The 19,183-nt window shown below is 40.0% G+C and overlaps 1 protein-coding gene and 1 long non-coding RNA gene across 3 annotated transcripts in view; one reads left to right on the top strand and one right to left on the bottom strand.

Moving 5' to 3' along the window:
* Positions 1–6,763: 6,763 nt before the first annotated feature.
* On the bottom strand, positions 6,764–9,515 carry LOC121029129 (uncharacterized). The gene is made up of 3 exons (XR_005789607.1): positions 9,300–9,515; positions 7,640–7,736; positions 6,764–7,358 (listed from the first exon to the last, which is right to left on the bottom strand). It is a non-coding gene; the product is annotated as an uncharacterized LOC121029129 (long non-coding RNA).
* Positions 9,516–10,208: 693 nt separating this feature from the next.
* HHIP (hedgehog interacting protein) overlaps positions 10,209–19,183 on the top strand; it is a 97,150-nt gene continuing 88,175 nt past the window's right edge. For both annotated transcript variants that reach the window (XM_040473086.1, XM_040473090.1), the window contains exons 1-2: positions 10,209–10,516; positions 16,267–16,459. In XM_040473086.1, the coding sequence (XP_040329020.1) occupies positions 10,238–10,516; positions 16,267–16,459 (472 nt within the window). In that variant the 5' untranslated portion in view covers positions 10,209–10,237. The remainder of the gene's footprint in view (positions 10,517–16,266; positions 16,460–19,183) is intronic.

The raw sequence follows: 19,183 nt of genomic DNA, 5'->3' as shown, positions 1-19,183 counted from the left end.
ATCACAATGTTTGGAATTAAATTAAAAACTACCAGGCATGCAAAGAAGTAGGATAATATTAACCATAATAGAGAGAAAAATCAATAAATAAACACAGTCCCAGAACTGGCACAGATGATAGAACTGTCCAAACAACGACATCAAAACAGTTATTGTGACTATATTCTATAGGTTCAAGAAAGGTAGAGGAAAGATGGAACAGGTAGAATACAAACTTGAAAGATTTTTTTAAAAGGCCCCAATTAAACATTTTGAGATGAAAAATGCAATGCTTGAAATAAAATATACCTGGGATGGGATAAACAGCAGTTTAGACATTGAAGAATTAAAGACTATTCAACTTAAATATATCAAAACTATCTAAAATAAAATACAGAGAAAATAAAGACTACAAAATAAAATGAAGAGAGCTTCAATGAGCTATAGAACACAACTGGCCTAATATACATGTAACTAAAATCCCCAATATCTGAGGGGCAGATATTGAAGACATAATAGACAAAAATATTTCCAAATTTAATGAAATCTATAGACCCACAAATCCAACAATCTCAACAAACCCCAAACACAAGAACCATGAAGAAAACCACTCCAAGGTATATTCGATTTAAATGGCTTAAATCCACTGATAAAAGGAAAATGTGACAAGCAACCAGAGAAAAAAGACACATAATATACAAATAAATAAAAAAATAAAAATAAAAATAAGAATGAGAACAAGTTCTTGTTGGAAAAATATAATTAAGACAGCAGAGCAACATCTTTAAAGTACTGGTGGTGGGGGATGAAACTGTCAACCTAAAATTTTATACCCAGGAAAAATATATCTTAAAAAACCAAGGAAAAAGACTCTTCCAGACATCCTAAAACGAAAAAATCATCACAGTCAGACCCTTATTATAAAAACTATTAACACATGTTTTTCAGGCACAAGGAAAATCATATCAGATAAAAATCTGGATCTATACTAAGGAATGAAGAGCAGCAGAAATGGCATGTGCATGGAAATGGAAGTCTTTCATTATTTTTTTCAAATTTCTCTTAAAAAATAGATATCTGTATAAAGAAAAATAATAATATATACTGAAGCTTAGAATATATAGAGAGCATATGTATACAGGCTGAGAAGGGGAAATAAATGTATACTGTTATTTATTTACTTACTTACTTATTTTGAGAGAAAGAGAGAGAGAAATCACGTGCATGAGCACAAGTGAGGGAGGGGCAGAGACAGAGGAGAGAGAGGAGAAAAAGGAGAGAGAGAATCCTAAGCAGGCCCCACACTGTCAGCGCAGAGGCCAATGTGGGGCTCAAACTCACTAATCATGAGATCAAGACCTGAGCTTAACTCAAGAGTCAGAGCCTTAACCAACTGAGCCACCCAGGCACCCCTACTGTTAAGTTTCTTAAATTATACATAAAGGGGTATAATATTAACTGAAGATACACTATGATAAGCTAAAGATACTCCAAACACTAGAGTAAACACAAAAGAAAAAAGAAAAAGTTATAGCTAAGAAGCCAATAACAGAGACAAAGTGGAATAAATAAAAATACTCAATCTAAAAAAGGAGAAAAAAAATAGAAAGCAAATAGAGAATAGACAGAACAAATAAAAAGCAAATAATAAGGAAAAGGATTTTAAACCAAACTGGATCAGTACTTACACCAAATATGAAGGGTCTAAATACCTCAATTACAAGTCATAGGTTGTTGGGACACCTGGGTGGCTCAGATGGTTAAGCATCTGACTCTTGATTTAGACTCAGGTCAAGGCTCATGATTCATCGTTTTTAGCCCTGTATCTGGCTTTGCGCTGACATCACTTGGAGCATCCCCTCCCCCCATTCACACTCACATGTGAGCTTTCTCTCTCTCTCTCAAAATAAATAAATAAACTTAAAAAATTTTCTTTTCAACTCACAGGTTGTCATATTGGCAAAAATAAACAAAACTCAACTATATGCTGCCTACAATAAATGCACTTTAAATATAAAGACAGAAATAAATTAAAAATAATAGGATGGAAAAAATCTGTTAACACTATTCAAAAGAAAAAAAAAGAGTGCTTGTATTAATAACAAAATAGATATTAGAGCAAAGATCATTCCCAATGATAAAGAAGGACATTTCATAATGACAAAAGAGATAATTCGATAGGAAGATATAGCCATCCTAAATGTTTATACACTCAATTAACAGAGCTTGAAAATATATGAAACAAAGACTGACAGAACTGTAAGAAGAAACAGAAAAATCCTCACCATAGTCAAAGATGTCAATATTTCTCTGTCTCTCAATAATTGACAAGACAAGTAGACAGAAATTTAGTAAGGAAACAGAAGACTGAACAACACTATCTGCCAAATCAACCTGATCAACATTTAGGGAACACTCCACCCAAAATATATACATTCTTTTCAATTTTACACAGAAGGTTTACCAAGATAGACCATTTTTCTATTTATAAAAAAGTCTCAAAAATGTTTTAAAAGAATCTGTTCATACACATTATACTCTTTGACTACAATGAAATTGAATTAGAATCAACAGAAAGGCCTCAAAAATATACCCAAGTATTTGGAAAATAATTAAAATACTTTAAATAACCTATAAGTCAAGGAACTCAAAGGGAAAATTAGAAAGTATTTTGAACTGATTGAAACTGAAAATACAGCATTTTAAAATTTGTAGCATGTGGCTAAACCAGTATGAAGGGGAAAATGTATAGTGTTAAGTGCCTACATTAGAAAAAGAGAGAGTTCTCGGGGCGCTGGGTGGCGCAGTCGGTTAAGCGTCCGACTTTAGCCAGGTCACGATCTCGCGGTCCGTGAGTTCGAGCCCCGCGTCAGGCTCTGGGCTGATGGCTCAGAGCCTGGAGCCTGTTTCCGATTCTGTGTCTCCCTCTCTCTCTCTGCCCCTCCCCCGTTCATGCTCTGTCTCTCTCTGTCCCAAAAATAAATAAAAAACGTTGAAAAAAAAATTTAAAAAAAGAAAAAGAGAGAGTTCTCAAATTAATGACCTCAGGTTCCATCTTAGGCAACTAGTAAAATCATAGCAAATGGAATCCAAAGTAAACAAAAGAGAGTAAACAATAAAGATCAAAGGGGAAATCAATTAAATAAAAAACAAAAACAACATAGGGGTGCCTGGATGGCTCTGTTGGGTGAGCGTCTGACTTTGGCTCAGGTCATTTCATGGTCTGTGAGTTCGAGCTCTGCATTGGGCCCTGCACTGATGGTGCGGAGCCTGCCTGGGATTCTCTCTCTGCCCCTCCCCCACTTCCTCTCTCTCTTTCTCCCTCTCTCTCTTTCTTAAAATAAATAAATTAAAAAAAAAACAATAGAAAAACATCAGTGAAACCAAAATCTTGTTGAGAAAAGCAACAAAACTGATAAATTCTCACTCATATTGATCAAGAAGCAAAACAGAAGACACAATCAATATCAGAAATGAGAGAGGTGACATTACTACAGATTCTATAGAATAAAAGGCTAACAAGGCAATACAGTTGCCTTGAACAACCTGGGTTGATATTGTGCAGGTTCACTTATATGTGGATTTTTTTTTCAATAAATATAATATAGTACTGTATTTTCTCTTACTTATTTTCTTAGTAACATTTTCTTTTCACTAGCTCAATTTATCATAAGAATACAGCATATAATACATATAACATACAAAATATGTGCTAATTGAATGTTTTTTGTCTTATTATTTTAGAGAGGGATCAAGGAAGTGGGGGAGAGAGGCAGAGGGAGAGAGAATCTCAAGTAGGCTCCATGCTCAGTGCAGAGTCTGACATGGGGTCTCAGTTTCACTACCATAAGATCATGACCTGAGCCAAAATCAAGAGCCAGATGCTCAACCAACTGAGCCACCCAGGCACCCCTGCTAATTGAATATGTTATCGGTAAGGCTTCCAATCAACAATGGGCTATTAGTAGTCAAGTTTGGGGGGAGTCAGACATTACACATGGATATTCAACTGCCAAAGAGGATGGAAGGCAAAAGGATGACAGAAGGGACTTGTTCTTCCTCTTACCTTGCTTTTCCTGCCTGCATCACTCTGGCATCAACCCCTTATCTTGTGTTATGGATTAAATTGTGTCTCTGCCCCACAATGATATTATAGTCCTAACCCCTAGTACCTATGAATGTGAACTTATTTGAAAATCAAGTCTTTGTAGATGATCAAGTTAAGAGGAGGTGGACTTTAACCCAAGGACTGGTGTCTTTATACACAAAGAGGAAATATGGACACATAGACAGATATGGACATAGGGATATGATATGAAGATATAAAGGGAAGTCAATTTACAAACCAAGGAAAAGAACCCCTAAGCCTACCAGAACTAGGAGAAAGGCACAGAACAGATTCTCTCATATCCCTCAGAAGGAACCAAGCCTGCTGGCGCTTTGATTTCAGACATGCATTCTCTACAACTGTGAGGGAATCACCTCTCTATTGTTTTAAACTACCTAGTTTGTGGTACTTCATTATGGCCATTTTAGAAACAAATATACCCTATCAGTGGCAGGTGGTTCCAGTCTCTAGCTTCCTTCCAGCTCTGCCATAATCTATTTCATTCCACCACCCTGGGGAGTACCTGCAAGTGCTGGGCTGCAGCCCTGTCTCCGTGAGGCCATCAGGGCTCAGTCAGCTTCTGGGTTCTGTTAACCCCCATTCTTCCTTTGTTCCTCAGTCCATAAGGATGGGAGCAGCTCCTTGCAGTTACTGTTTTACTTTGGTGTTCCTTTTGTTTTTTCAGTTTCCTGACACTCATTTAACACATGCCTTATACTTAATTCACGCTGTGGATATAGGAAATAGCTAGCACAGTTTCTTCACTTCTGGTAAGAACCCTGAGTTCATCATTCATTCAGAGTAAAAGCCAAAGGTGGAAACCTAGCTTATAAAATTCTATGCAATCTGTGCCCTGCCCCTGGCTACTTCTCGGCCTGCTTTTCTCATCATTTCCTTGGTCACAGCCACACTGATGTCTTTACAAATCCTTAAACGTACTAAGCATGCTTGCTTCATGGCCTTTGACTTGCTGTTCCCTATGCTTGTGGATATCTGCATGCATGTGGCTCCCTACTTCAAGTCTCTGCCCATACCTCTGGAGGCATCTTTCTTAACAATGTGTACAAAATTATTTCTCTCAACCCCTGCCTTCTCTTTCCCCGTAACCCCCTTCCTCTATAGCAAGCATCCCCTTCTGGTGAATGTCATATCCATGTTATCTACTGCCTTCCCTAGTAGACTGCAGGATCCATGAGAGAATCATTGTTCACTGCTGTGTCCCCAGTGCCCAGAGCAGAGTCTGGCACACAGCAAGTGCCAACTTTTGAAAGGACGACTGAGTAACTGTAGAAAAATACTCATCAGCAGACCTACCCTTGTGTCAGTGTGCTTGACCTGTAACGAATCTTTAATTTTTAAAAGATGCGTGATTATTCTTTGGCTTTGTTGGCTGCCCTTCCTCTGTGGAACTGTACTTATAATAACATCTCTTGAAAGTCTTTAATGATAGTGCACTTTAAGTTGCATGTTCCCTTTTGTCTAACAATTTAGATTTTTTATAATGCAAATATTTTCTCCATTTTCCAACCTTTAAAAGTATTAATTTGAGGCGCACCTGGGTGGCTCTGATGGTTAAGTGTCCAACTCTTGATCTTGGCTCAGGTCATGATCTCACTGTTTGTGAGATCAAGCCCTCCATCGGGCTCTGCGCTGACAGTGCAGAGCCTACTTGGGATTCTCTCTCTTCTTCTCTTGGCCCCTCTACTGCATGCTTTCTCTTTTTCTCAAAATAAGTAAAATAAAAAAAAAGTATTAAGTTGAATAAGACTGGTCAGCCAGCAGAATTTCTGAAGAGACTGGCCACTGTATGAGACAGGTGTATGACATTGTAGGAGTAGGATGATTAAAGAGTATGAAATGCATGACACTGTACGATGAGACTCCTTCCTGGGATGGCCCAACAAGAAGGAAATGCAATTCCTACCCTCATAGAGCTCAAAGTCTCATGGATATTTAACTCCCATGAAGAAAAAAAATCTCAACAGTTATCACCAATGCACAAATGAAAACAAAGAAAACATAACACGTAAGTGCTGGTTAGATAAGATGCAACAGGCTGAAGGGTCATTCAAACTACAATAATCCCTCGATGTTGAGTAAAAATCCAGGATTTAAAGAAAGAGACAAAGACAAATGAGGATTAGGTACCTGCAAAAGGAAATGACACATACATGAATATAACTTCATTAGTTTCCTAGAGTTTATAAACTACACTATAAATTTAACCTCTCTCCTTTCTTAGTTACCTCTTCATTCTGTGCCTCTGCTTAAATGTCTCCTATTCTATTCTGAATTCACATGTTTCTAAACTTCAAATGTTTTTAAACTTTAAATGGTAGTTTCTAAACTTTAAATAAACTCTTTCCAACTCACCTCACAGGTCTCAACTGAAATGTCATTTTCACAGAGAGACTTTTCAGTGACTCAGTCTGAACTAAGTGTGCCTTGTTATTCTCCATCATAGCATGTCTCTCACACCCCTTACCACAATTTATAATTGTGGGTTAATTTATGACCTTATCATTTATCCTCCTTGCTAGATAATAAACTACTTAGAAACAGGGTCATTACTGCACGTATATTGCACAGCCCAGTGGCTGGTACTCAGTATATACTTGTTGAAATGTAATAGTGCATATGTTTCTGCAAAGGCTAGAAATCCATACGTAAAACTGATTCCAATATCCAAAATAGTTTTATTTTCAGCATTTACTAAGTTTAAGTTGTGCTAATTTCTGATACATAGAACCATGTAACCACATAACTATATATACATACATATATAAATACATACAAACATAATTCATATCCACAGTAATATTTTGAACTTTATCCATGAAATTAACTTCAATTTTGGTCAAATATTTCATCTTTTACAATAAACCTAATCTGTTCACAAGAATCTTCCATCCATCCTTCGTACAGGGTATGACCTGCATGTAGGTGGCAATCTTAGAGGGAGCTGCTCAAGAAAGGTGTGATAGGGCCACCCTAGTGCAGCTTTACTCCTTGCTCACAAAGACTTATTTGATTAGTCTGGCTGAGTTTGGTCAGATAGGGGGTCCCTTCTTCTTCAAACGACTGCTGTTGATTTAGCTGAAGAGGGAGAGCTCCTTGATGGAAGATCATTTTCATGTGCAAGTGTGCACAGAGCTGCGTCACATCCAAGTGGACTTTCAAGGCTCAATCTTAAGAAATAACCCAATGTCGATTCTTGACTCCTAAAAATTATGCTGTCAAGTTGGCTACAGGTGAACTATGCAACTTCCCTCTGCGGAAGAAAAAAAAAAGTATCAGAAGTGACTTTACTTGTATAAAACTGCTTAGTGACTATACCAGTGACACTGAGAATAAATAAGCTGAGTTATATCATCAGTGACCCGATTTATTGACTCGTCATGACTAACAATACATGGGATCAATTCTAGCTCCCATGTAACAAGAAAGAAAATGTGTGTCTCATTTCAGTAATCTTTTATAAACTATTTCTTAAAACATAGGGTCACAGATTATAACAGCCACATAATTTTTTTTTTACCAAAATTAATTTACCTTTTATGTGTCCTTAGTCTTGAAGTACAAACCATAAGGAAGGCCTGTTCCAAAACTACTAAGATGAATTCATCACTTGGAGTCGGAGCTCAAGCCACTGAAATATAATTTTAAAAGGTTTTTGTTTTGTTTTGTTTTGTTTTGGAAATAGAACATAAAACTGGTTATTTGGGAATAAAGGATTGGATAGTGGAAACCAACCTAGATTGGGTCCCTAAATCCTGTTTTTTTAAGCTACCTAGTTAGATGAGATTGTAAAATGATGATTTAATCTTGATGGAATGTCTGTTTTCTCCTGTTTATTAAATGAGAGTTTAAAGTCTTAAGTCCTTATAGTTCTATGATTTATTTTATATTAAAAGTCCTTGATGTAGGAAGCATGTCAGATAAAGCAGTCTGTGGGATCAGAAGTAGCATTTATGATCACACATAGAAAGAACTCATGTACATACAACAGGCCCTGGGAGAAATGTTAAGGATACCATCCCAGATCTACACTGAGCTCAGTACCGGACCAAATATCGCAGCAGATTTTTTTCAGGTATTTGAAGCGGTCACCTCTCCAGGGAGAAAAACCTACCTCCACTAGTAAATCCAGGTCCAGAAACTGAAAGGGGCAGAAGCCCTATCTGGCCACTGAGGTCACTGTAACAGCAATTAGCTTAATCCCCTGTCCACTCCCACCATCGTCGACTTTCACATTAGTTTGGCGAAGCTTATGTACTAGAAGTGAAGCAAATCCAAATATGGGGAACATTCTTCCATTGCCCAAATGGGAAAACTGCTTTATCTCTTCTTCAAAATCCCATCAAGTCTGCCTCCCTCTTACTCCAATGGGCACAAGGCACATTTTGTGTGCAACCCTGCATCGGCTCACCCTCACGCCAAATTGCGGGCATCGCGTAAGCGTCAGGTCACCACTCTTGATAAGGTACAGATCTTTTTCGAAACACTTGTACACAGACTTCGACTAGCTGGGGGAAAGGTTATTATCTAGGTACATCGGGTTCATAGGGCATCCCGCTTCGGGACTCCCGCAAACCTGCTACGAATTCTTCCTCCAGAACTAATGCTTCGGTAGCCTCTGTATTTACACCACCCGGGAAATCTCCCCAGGATTTTTTTTTTTTTTTTTTTTTTTTCATTTAAAATGAACGCTGATTCTGCGGCAAACTTCCTCTGTCCTCCACCTGAGGAGGGGTGCGCTCCGGCGTTCCGGGAAGGTGCGGACGGGGTCCACCTGGGTTCCAGGGCACAGGTCGGACCTCGGAGGGGCGTCCGGGCCCTGCCCGCAGGACTGGGGGCCCCGACACCCCACCGCATGCATGCAGACGCGCTTGTGTCACCTCAGCAGGGCGCGGCACCTTAAGCAAGGATGGATACTTCTTCTCGAACAGTCTTCGGACCGCCTTAACCTACTCGGCGGCTCGCAGGATCTGGGTTGTACCCCGGCCTCTAAATCAGACCCCAAGGAAGATCTTTATCGACTTGAGCTTCGCGTTGCAAGTCACCGGCGAGCAGGGGGAGGCCGTGCGGCCAGGAGAGGGAAAGGGACGAAAAGCTCCCTCCCGCCAACTCCAGCCCACTCGGTTCATTCCGCCCCCACTCCCCGGCCTAGTTTGGGGGGGGGGGGGCTAGAAGGCGCCCCTTTTTTACTCACTTGCTCTCGGAGCCTCGGCCGGGCCGCCTTTAGCCAGGGGTAGTGCGGAGGGGCTCTGGGGAAGAGAGGGGAACCAGCGGGCCATCTCCGCGCGCCCGCGGGCCGGGGCCAGGGACGCCCCCAGCCGGGCGCCCTGGCGAGGCGGGCGCGCTCCGTCCCGCGCCTTCGAGGCTGGCTCCGAGGGCTCCGCCAGGCCCTCCCCCTCCGTCCGCCGCCGCGGCCTGTGGCCCCTCCCCGCCGCAGCCGCGAGGCCGTCGGGCCCGGGGGACGCGCTCGCGCCGGGGCCGCCCCCTCCCCTCCACCCCCACCTCGGCCCGGGCGGGGGCGCGCGAGGAGCGGTGACGTCAAGGGGCGCGCGGTGGCAGCACCTCCCCGCGCGCTAGTTAAAAAGAAGAAGAAAAGAGGGAGCGAAACATGAGAGGCTGTGTGAGAAGCTGCAGCCGCCGGCAGAGGAGACCTCAGCATCATCTAGAGCCCAGCGCTGGCCCTGCCTGCGTCTGCCCCGCCGCCGCCGCCGCCGCCTTTTCTGTTCCTGCTACTGTCTCACCTAAACAACTCCCGTTACACGGACAAGTGAACCTCTGTGGCCGTCTTCTCCTCCTCTTCTTCCTCCTCCTCTTCCAACTCTTTCTCCTCCTCCCACTTCCCAGCCGCAGCAGGAAGCCCCTAACCCAACTGACCCTGGCACAACTGCAAACGGTGTCATCTGCACAACCCTGTCTCGGTCCTCGGACTCCCCTAAGGCACTGGACCCATCGCCTTGTCTTTCATTTTTCGCAAAGTTGCATCGCTCTACATATTTCCGCCCCCGGCACCACTCTCTGCCTCTCGAGTGTCCCCCGCAGCCTCCTCCTGGAGCTGCGCCCTAGTGCCCCTGGTGGGCAGTGGCGTTCCCCCCCCAGCCTCCCGCGCCGAGCCCCTGCCGCTCGGGGCAGACGATGCTGAAGATGCTCTCCTTTAAGCTGCTGCTCCTGGCCGTGGCTCTGGGCTTCTTTGAAGGAGATGCTAAGTTTGGGGAAAGAATCGAAGGGAGCGGAGCGCGGAGGAGAAGGTGCCTGAATGGGAACCCCCCGAAGCGCCTGAAAAGGAGAGATAGGCGGATGATGTCCCAGCTGGAGCTGCTGAGTGGGGGAGAGATGCTGTGCGGTGGCTTCTACCCTCGGCTGTCCTGCTGTCTGCGGAGTGACAGCCCAGGGTTGGGGCGCCTGGATAACAAGGTAAGCACGCACCCGCCTCACAGATGCGAGAGTGACATGCTGGCTAGGTGGGGGCTCCCTGGGGCTCCAGGACTGCTAGTGGCCGTGAGAAGGGAGAAAACTTGTTTGGAGAGCTCTGTCTGATAACTTTGTCTGAAGTGCTAGCGTGATTCGGTGGTGCGTTCTTCTGGGGTGCGCAGATAGCTCTCCCGCCCCCACGAGTCCGTGGTCGGGATGCTGTGCACAACTGCCTGTGTCAGAAAAGAGAAGCTCCTGTGGTACCCGCATTCTGGGCTGGGTAAATATTTTAAAAGAATCGCGATTAACAGTGTGTTTTGGGTCGAATCGGGCATTGGCTGCGGTGAAACTGTAAATTAAGGTGGCTGTGGTTTCCGGTTTATTTTTCTAGGGTAACAAGATTTGTGCAGTTTTCTCCACGTGCTCGGTGAGGGAGAGGATTGAATCGTAAAGGATGTTGAAGCATGGTTGGTTTATGATCCCCAGCCCCGTCAGAGGGGGGTTGTCTTGCATTACAATAGTTAAGCTGCGAAAAGGAACTCCTGGTACTCCAGTTGAGAACCCGAAAAGCTGGCCAGAGATTTTGCTGGGGCGTATTTGTCACCTAAAACCGAGACCGTTCTCCGCCCCAGTTTGTAATGTTTTGAAACATTGTAAATTCAGGCTTTCAAATGGCAGTTAGTTGCCCAGGAAGATCTTCTCTAGAAACTTGTTTTAGGACTAATGGCATTTACACTTCCCTTGTGTTCTTGAGTTTAAACGAATATGAGATAGTGTCGATTGAGTGTGAAGGCAAACTTATTTTTTTGAGTTTCCAACATCTTTCTTGTCATGGGACGCAGCAACGTGGGCTATCTACTGTACTGCAAAAGGAAAGGGGGGATCCCGTCATTAACAATCACTGCACGTGAAATAAACAATCAGGTGTCTTCGCTCCCCCTCCCGTTCCCCATTTTAGGTTTAATTAAGAATTCCTCTGTTACAACACTGCAGTTGTCAAGGTCTGAGAGACTCTTGGAAAACTTGTGCTTCAGTCTTGCTGGCCCAGGCATTAAAAAAAAAAAAAAAAAAATACCCAGGCTGAATCTAATTTTTATGCTCAGTTCACGGTAGATTTCACTCTATTCTCATGTAAACAGCTCCTACGAATCAACATATGTGTCTGGGTGGTATCTCTCACTTTGTTTTGTAACAAAAAGCCATATTGCATCATTTAATTTGCTCAAGTCATGCAAATAGGAAAAAATCAATAGGACAAAAAGGGGTCGACTTATCCTCCTCCCCACTAAACTGCTGCCCACACACAGAGTCCTGTTGCTTATGGCAAAAGAATAACAACAACACCATTGTGTTTGTTAGTTGGTTCACTAATGGGTGAAACTAGAGAACATCATTCTCTTTCAGTCCCCAGCTCTGTCCAAATGTTCATGCCTTTTGAGGGAGCATTTGTCCAACTCCCTCTATTCCCAGATGAGTGAGAACTGTCTTGCTGCAGGTTTTCAGCTGCAACTCTCTCTTTATTCTTACCATATGCAGCAGTAGTCTGCGATTCAGGGAACAGATATTCCAGCATTTTATTCAAAACAATGTCATTAAGCTCCTGTGTGGTAATTGAATTAAATCAGAAAAGCTACATTCACATCATCTGCAGGGTTTTACCAGGAGCTTCAGAGAAAGGTTTAGAAATATCTGCCATTAAGTCTCCCTGTGTGCAATGTACACTATGACTACACCAGTGATCTCCAGACCCCTGCAATGCTGAACTCTACCAGGAACATGAGGAATGAAAACTTTAACTGAATAGAGTGGGGAGTTGGAGGGGCGGGGGCGGAACTGAGGGGAGTTATAGCCCTTAAGAGGAGTTATATAAAAAAAATTTTTTTTAAGAAATCATTCTTTAGGAAGAAATCTGCCACGTTAGCTATCCACATTCCTTTCCGTTTTACGTGCTTCCAATCTCCAACAAACCCCTACTCATTTGAAAAATGTGTCCGAATTAAATTCGGTACACTAGACTTTGCTAGTTTCATTACAAGTGCTTTATAAACCAACAATACTCAAATTGTTCAAAACAGAGAAGTGATATAGCTATGCATGTGCATTCTTGACCTATGTTAGCTCTCAAGTTTTAATAGTTTTTAAAACATGTTATTTTATAATAAACTTCAGTGTTTCCTTGTTTTCCCCTAAGCCTTCCTGGCTTATAATATATGTTAGGGTCTTATTTCATAACGTGTGTACAGGAGAGATGATGGCTGTTTGAAAGGGCCCGTTTTTGCTTATGGAAAAAAAAAAATCTCCAGAAAGATTTCTGCAACTTTTCAAGAAACTACAGGCACATCTTTCTCCTATAGGAAGAAACTTCATAGACAGTAGCAAAATAGGTAGGAATATTTGAGCATGCTCAGCTGTGCAGTTAAATCCAGACTCCAAACTAACACGTTTTCTTTAATGTAATGAACTGGCATTGAGTTCAATTCTTTAATGTAATGAACTGGCATTGAGTTCAATTCTTCATAATGGTATTATGCTTTTATGTTTTAATTTTTTGTACATTTTAATAATTTTGTGTATCGTAACAAGATTGTTAACTGCCATTATAAACAAATACTGCCAAAATTTAGGAAGTTCTATTGTCTTGGCAATATTTTTGCAGTTCCTAAATACAACATGCTAAAAGGACCTCATTCCCATTAGCCAAATTGAATCCGCAGCCAACTGAAATACCCCCATTTCTAAAACTTGTAGCCACAGAGGCATAGAAGCTCTCTCTACCTTGGGTGGTTTCACAGCCAAAGCTGTCAAGGAATGGGTGAAAAGTAATTGTTTTCAAGTGTGCCCTTTTACAATCATTTGTTTGCTCTGGCTCTTTCAGGGACAAAGGCTATTGTTGAACACATCCAACTAAACAAATAACTCATCCTGGGGTCCCTTTAACAGCTGCCTGAGTACAATGATCTATTTACATATTAGCCTAAAATTGAAACTGAACTCTTTAATGACATAATCCAGCACTATAGTGCCGAGACGCATGTGTTCCACCCAACAGCTGAACAGCCTTGTAGGCATATGATTTTTAGAAATAACTTTTTGTGTACCCACTGATCTTAAGGCGACATCTTAATATGCTGTCGTGTATTTTCTCCTGTTGTCTGCTCATCAAAACCACGTGGGTGCCTTTTTATCCTCTTTGTTTAGTTACTTGATAAATAAAGAGAAATACAGAAGGTCTCTGTCACCCATTTTACTATTTGTTGATAAGCTATAGTTCTGGGCCACACTTCACTGTGTACTACGGTGTTCATCTTACCTTTCTTCCGTGGATTTTACTTTCTTGTGGCCAAAGATTAAAGGATGACCTTCCAGATGTTATAAATTAGTCAGCAACAGCCACGGTCATTACTAGGCATGCTGTAATAATGTCTCGAAGTTTTACATGACTTTCAAAGTATATTTAGTTTAAACCACTATAATTTGATGGTTTCATATATGGCTTTTAAAAATCGAAACAGGAAATTAGCTTAAATTTCTTCTTCAGATGGATGACATTGTCAGGCATAAAGTTAAGGACCTATATAGACACAAGCACATAGGCAAAAAAGAAGAAAAAAATACCCTACACACACCAGTACTCATCTGTCTAAAACAGTGTTGCAGCTTGGGCTGAGTCAGTTTAATTGACTTCAGTAAGACTATTGGTTCATTGAAACCAAAGCCAGAATGATGGCTCTATCTATCTTCAAATAGGTATTTACACTGCAGACCTCACACAGAGCAAAATGTTACCATCCTGCTGGGCCGGAACAGCGTGAAACTTTACAAAGAATAATATTATACTCGATTTCAGATAATTTATTGAATCCTATTTCTGAAACTTTTGATGAGAGATCTTGTGGCCAGGACACATTCCAAAAATTGTAAAAGACAAAATTCTTTAGGCACTAAAATCAGGCTCTTCCTGGATAGCAGCTGGGAGAGTACATGGGGATCAGTTTCTTTCAGCTATAAAAAATGGAAGTATGCATATTCTCCATAAAACTAAAGGTAATTACATTCCAGTTTTCCAGCCAGCAAAAAAGGTGGCTTCAGCATCCTGCAGTTGTTTTGTTCTTAGGGGACTGCTGTACGATAAACAAACAGAACAAAGTTGAACAGTATTAATATTGAATAGATCTGGTGAGGTCTGCCAGAGTATGGACAATAAAAGACATTTAAAACATTCTTGGAATGCAAATTCTAAGTGTCTGGCATATGTTTCCTTTTAGAAAATTTAACCATTTAAGCAATTGTCATTTAAATAAATTGATAAAAGTCAACGTGTAAATATAACTGTGATTAATAATAACTCTTCTGAATGTTATAGGTAGTGACAACACAGTGTGTGTGTATCTGTATCTATATCTATATCTATATATAGGTACATGTATATATATATGGTAACTTCTATAGAGCTTTTAATTACTGCATGCTAAAATTTCAGCATGCTTGTATTCAGCGATTTTTTTTTTTTTTTAGCTGCTTTGTTCTTTCAGGTCCAAATTTTGTTATCACCTAGAATATCTTTATCTTAAAAAATAGAAGCCATGCCATTTACTCAAATTAGAACCTCAACTCACGAATGAAGTATTTGCTTTGAACAATGATTTAGAGTTTCAAATGTTATTTTCAGTTCCTAGTTCTAAATAGTTAAGTATAAATTTAGTTATATAAACTGAGAAAAGGTATAAAATTCATTCCCATTATTGTGTTTTTTATTATGAAAAATCAATGAATGATTTAGACAGCACTACATTTTACGTCTCAAATATTGTGCTGGTATTGTCTTCTATATTTATTAGAGGAACTCCTGAAGTCAGTTTTTTAAAGTTAGTACTGGACACCAAGACCTATTTTATCTACAAATTACTAACTTCAGTGAATCAGTAACTCCCAAATTGGTCTTATTGAAAAAAAAAGACATAATACTGTATAAATAAAGATAAAAGTATTCTTTTTTTTTATTAAAACTCACTCAATCCTATACAAAAGCACTTTTATTAAACTCCTGTGTTTATTCACACATATAACATACCTGAGGAGCTGGTTAGAAAGTTTTTCCTGGCTAAGATAAAATGAATAATAAAAATTGGTCTGAAACCAGTTTCAGCTTCAGATATTATTTTTCTACAACATGAAAAGGCAATATTCCCCCCACTTTAGGAAACTTTCCCGATGCAACCTGTAGATTGAAAATGAACTGAAACTAGAAAAATGTAATTAAAGTAGTATCTTTGAGAATATCCTATCACGAATTTCAAGAGTGAAATACATTTTTACCTAAGACAGAAATGATCAAATCTTAAAAAATTCTACTTTACATACAGTTGGATAAAGGTATTTAGAATTTTAAAGTCAAATATCACTATGCACTATGCAAATATCGCTATGCACTCTGATGCAGAGTAACATGGTAAAGGGTTAAAGGGTCTCAATATAGGTGTCATTTAATTTTTCATACCCAAAAGATAAACAGGCTTTGATCTGCAAGAGTAAGAAGGACTTTTGTGCATCCTTACCCTCCGCTCCCCCAGCCCAGCCCAAGAGACTGTACTTCTAGCCTTATTAAAAGCATCCCGTGTTTCTGATATGATAATTCTTTTCAGACAACTGCACTGGCTAAGTTATACTATTCTACTTATATGATTACAAAAAACATAACTAGACATAGCTTCACATGAATAAAAGGAAGTTTGTTTCTGATTTATGGCTTTCAGATATTTTCTGTTACCAACAACACAGAATGTGGGAAGTTACTGGAGGAAATCAAGTGTGCACTTTGCTCTCCACATTCTCAGAGCCTGTTCAACTCACCTGAAAGAGAAGCCTTGGAAAGAGACCTTGTACTTCCCCTGCTCTGCAAAGACTATTGCAAAGAATTCTTTTATACTTGCCGAGGCCATATTCCAGGTAAAAAAAAAAAAAAAAAAAATTGATAAATTAAATAAACTACTGCAGCATATCCTCACAAGATATCTGATCTTAAATGTTTGCTTCTGAGAGTGTAAAATTTATTTCACCTTCCAAAATACCTACTTTTGCCTCACAATTAACCTTTACAAATTTGTAACCTTTCATTGCTGGTAAAAGGATTACTATCATTTCAGTCTGCACACAGTATGTTGGTTTTGATGGGATGTTTTACAGTTCTTGTTAAATCAACACTACAGTTGGTAATCTACACACATTGGATTATCAGTACAAGTTTCTTGTTGGTGTCTTCTTCATCCATTAGCATCCATATCAAGACAGCCTCCTCTTCTACATAGCTGATATGCAAGTGCAGATTGTCCATGGACTTTTAAGGTAGTATTCCCTTAATTAAAGTATCACTAGAAATCCAAGAAAAGTAACACCTTACAAAGCACCTTTACATGTAATGACTAATTTGCTCTTCAAAAACTCTATGCTGCAGGTAGGAAAAGTGGAGTCATCCCCATTTGACAGATGACGATAACTGAGCCTGAGGAGAAGTTAAATGCCTTAACCAAAGTTGTGCAGTGAGGAAGTGATAGAATAGATTAAGAAGTTCTTAGGTTGACAGTGTCACGAATATACCTGCTCACTACCATATTTTGGACCCTAATAAACATATAGATTCTTGGACATGGATTAATTTTACCATCAAAAGTTTATAAACTTTGGTTGTTACTGCTTTAGTTGGAAGAATCAACAGAGATACAAAAGAATTTAACGACACAGATTCTGTTTAGTTAAGCAAAGTCACACACAAACAAATCTACTGAAGCTAACAGTTTATAAAACTAAATGGCATTGAAGGAAAAGACAAGCTTTAAGAACTGTAGGATGCCCTTGGAGAACTTTTTAACTGCTATGCATATTTTACATTTTTCTCTGACCCAGAAAAGTGTGGATTTTTTTTATAGAGCTCTTGCAATAACCTAAGAAAACATTTTGACTAGGATTGCTTGCTTCCTTTGGTGTACCATAACATGTATCTAAACCCATTCATGTGAAAATATTATTATTGTCTTTATAAACCACAACCATGTTTGTAAGGCTTTTCCTAAACCAGCTGTTTCTTCCTCTTTATCACGTTCCCCAAAAGCAAAGTAGAATAGGTCACGGTTGCATAGAAGGCCTGCCGAGAAGCGATAACAGATTAGGTACCATAAAGGTTTGCTGCAAATTTCAAGTCTTGAAGGTTTGCCTTTACCAATGTAAGTTGAAAAGAACACCGACACTTCCCATTTTCCTCTACCATTATCTACTGGAGATAAATACAACTATGCTGTATTTAAAGACTCACCCAGAAAGTCTCCATCTATGTGAAGTTATTTTAGCTTCCAAAACAAACAACAAAAAGCAATATCCACAGAAGAAAGAGTGTAGCAAACAGCTCAGGAGCCAGAACTGCAAGCACCTCGCTCCCCAGATCAACATATGTGGTGACGAGTGACAAATTTATTTTTCTACAAAGTTTGTATATATGTAAAACTGCTGAAGTGCATCAAGATGTCAAGTGCTTTTGGTGGCCACCCAGGCTGCCTTGAAAGATAACCAGATGAAAGCTCTACTCCAGTGGTAGAGAGAGCAGCAAGGGTGCTTCCCAGGGACAGGCTACAGGCTTTAGCAACAAGCAGGGGGGGCTTCTCCTGCCTCCGTCAAATGATAATAATCATCCTGAATACTTGTCGCAAAAGTGAGTTATAATAACACATTCTTTGTGTTAATTTATGTTAATCAATTTGTTAGCCAGACTGATCCTTGGCACACAGTTGACCATTTTCTGAAGTATGATAGATAGAGAAGATGGTAATCCTCCCCTCAGCCCTTGCCCCAACACAGAAGGCTCTTTACAATTCTAGAACAATTATCTTTCAGAAATTGCTCTCAAAGCAAATTTTTAATATTTTCACCTTCTCAAGTTTATTTAATGACATGGTGTAACTTTTCTCTGGAGTTCAAAGTTGCAAAAAACAGCTACTTTGTGATTCTTTCTTATAAGAAGTCGATATATTTGACTATTCTAATGAACAGCCTCATCTTTCTGCAAATCAGAAACTTAAAAATGCAACACTAAGGCAAATGCTCAAAGGGGTTGAGAGAGAGGAAAAATAATTTGAGATGTCTTCATTTCCCTCCATTGCCCAGAACGTAAAGAAATAAATACATAAATGATCTACCCCTTTGCTTCACCTTCATGACTTTCAGAAAGCACCACCAGTCACATGGGAATACAGGTACATCTGACAGAAACTCTTTAGAAACTTTAATTCAGAAACATTCATGGTGTGCCTATTTTCAAGAAAACGAGAAAAGTTAAAAATTAATATAGTGAGGATATACTAGTGTTTTATTAATCATAATATTCACCAGTTGTGAGTTGACTTAGGGAAGTAAATTCTTAAAACTTCTAAAAATAACAAAATTGCATTTGGAAAAAAAAAAACCCGCACACAGGAGCTTCTTGCTCAGCATCACAGGTCTTTTCTCCTGCTGCACTGTGATGAGCAGAGTAGATGCTTTCCTGTTCACTCAGTGATGGCATAGTGCACTCTGTGGGAAGTGTACAAAAGGACAGACATGGGCCTTGCTTCTTCCTTTACAGTTGTTATCACAAGTATCATGAAATACTTTTTATCACTCAGACTGTCATCTCTTCAGCTGTAG

Source organism: Herpailurus yagouaroundi, unplaced genomic scaffold (assembly GCF_014898765.1).
Source record: "Herpailurus yagouaroundi ecotype Mexico unplaced genomic scaffold, PumYag 28, whole genome shotgun sequence".
NCBI classification, from domain to species: Eukaryota; Metazoa; Chordata; class Mammalia; order Carnivora; family Felidae; genus Herpailurus; species Herpailurus yagouaroundi.
Note: the sequence above shows the minus strand (reverse complement) of the source record. Positions and strands in the feature narration are given on the sequence as shown.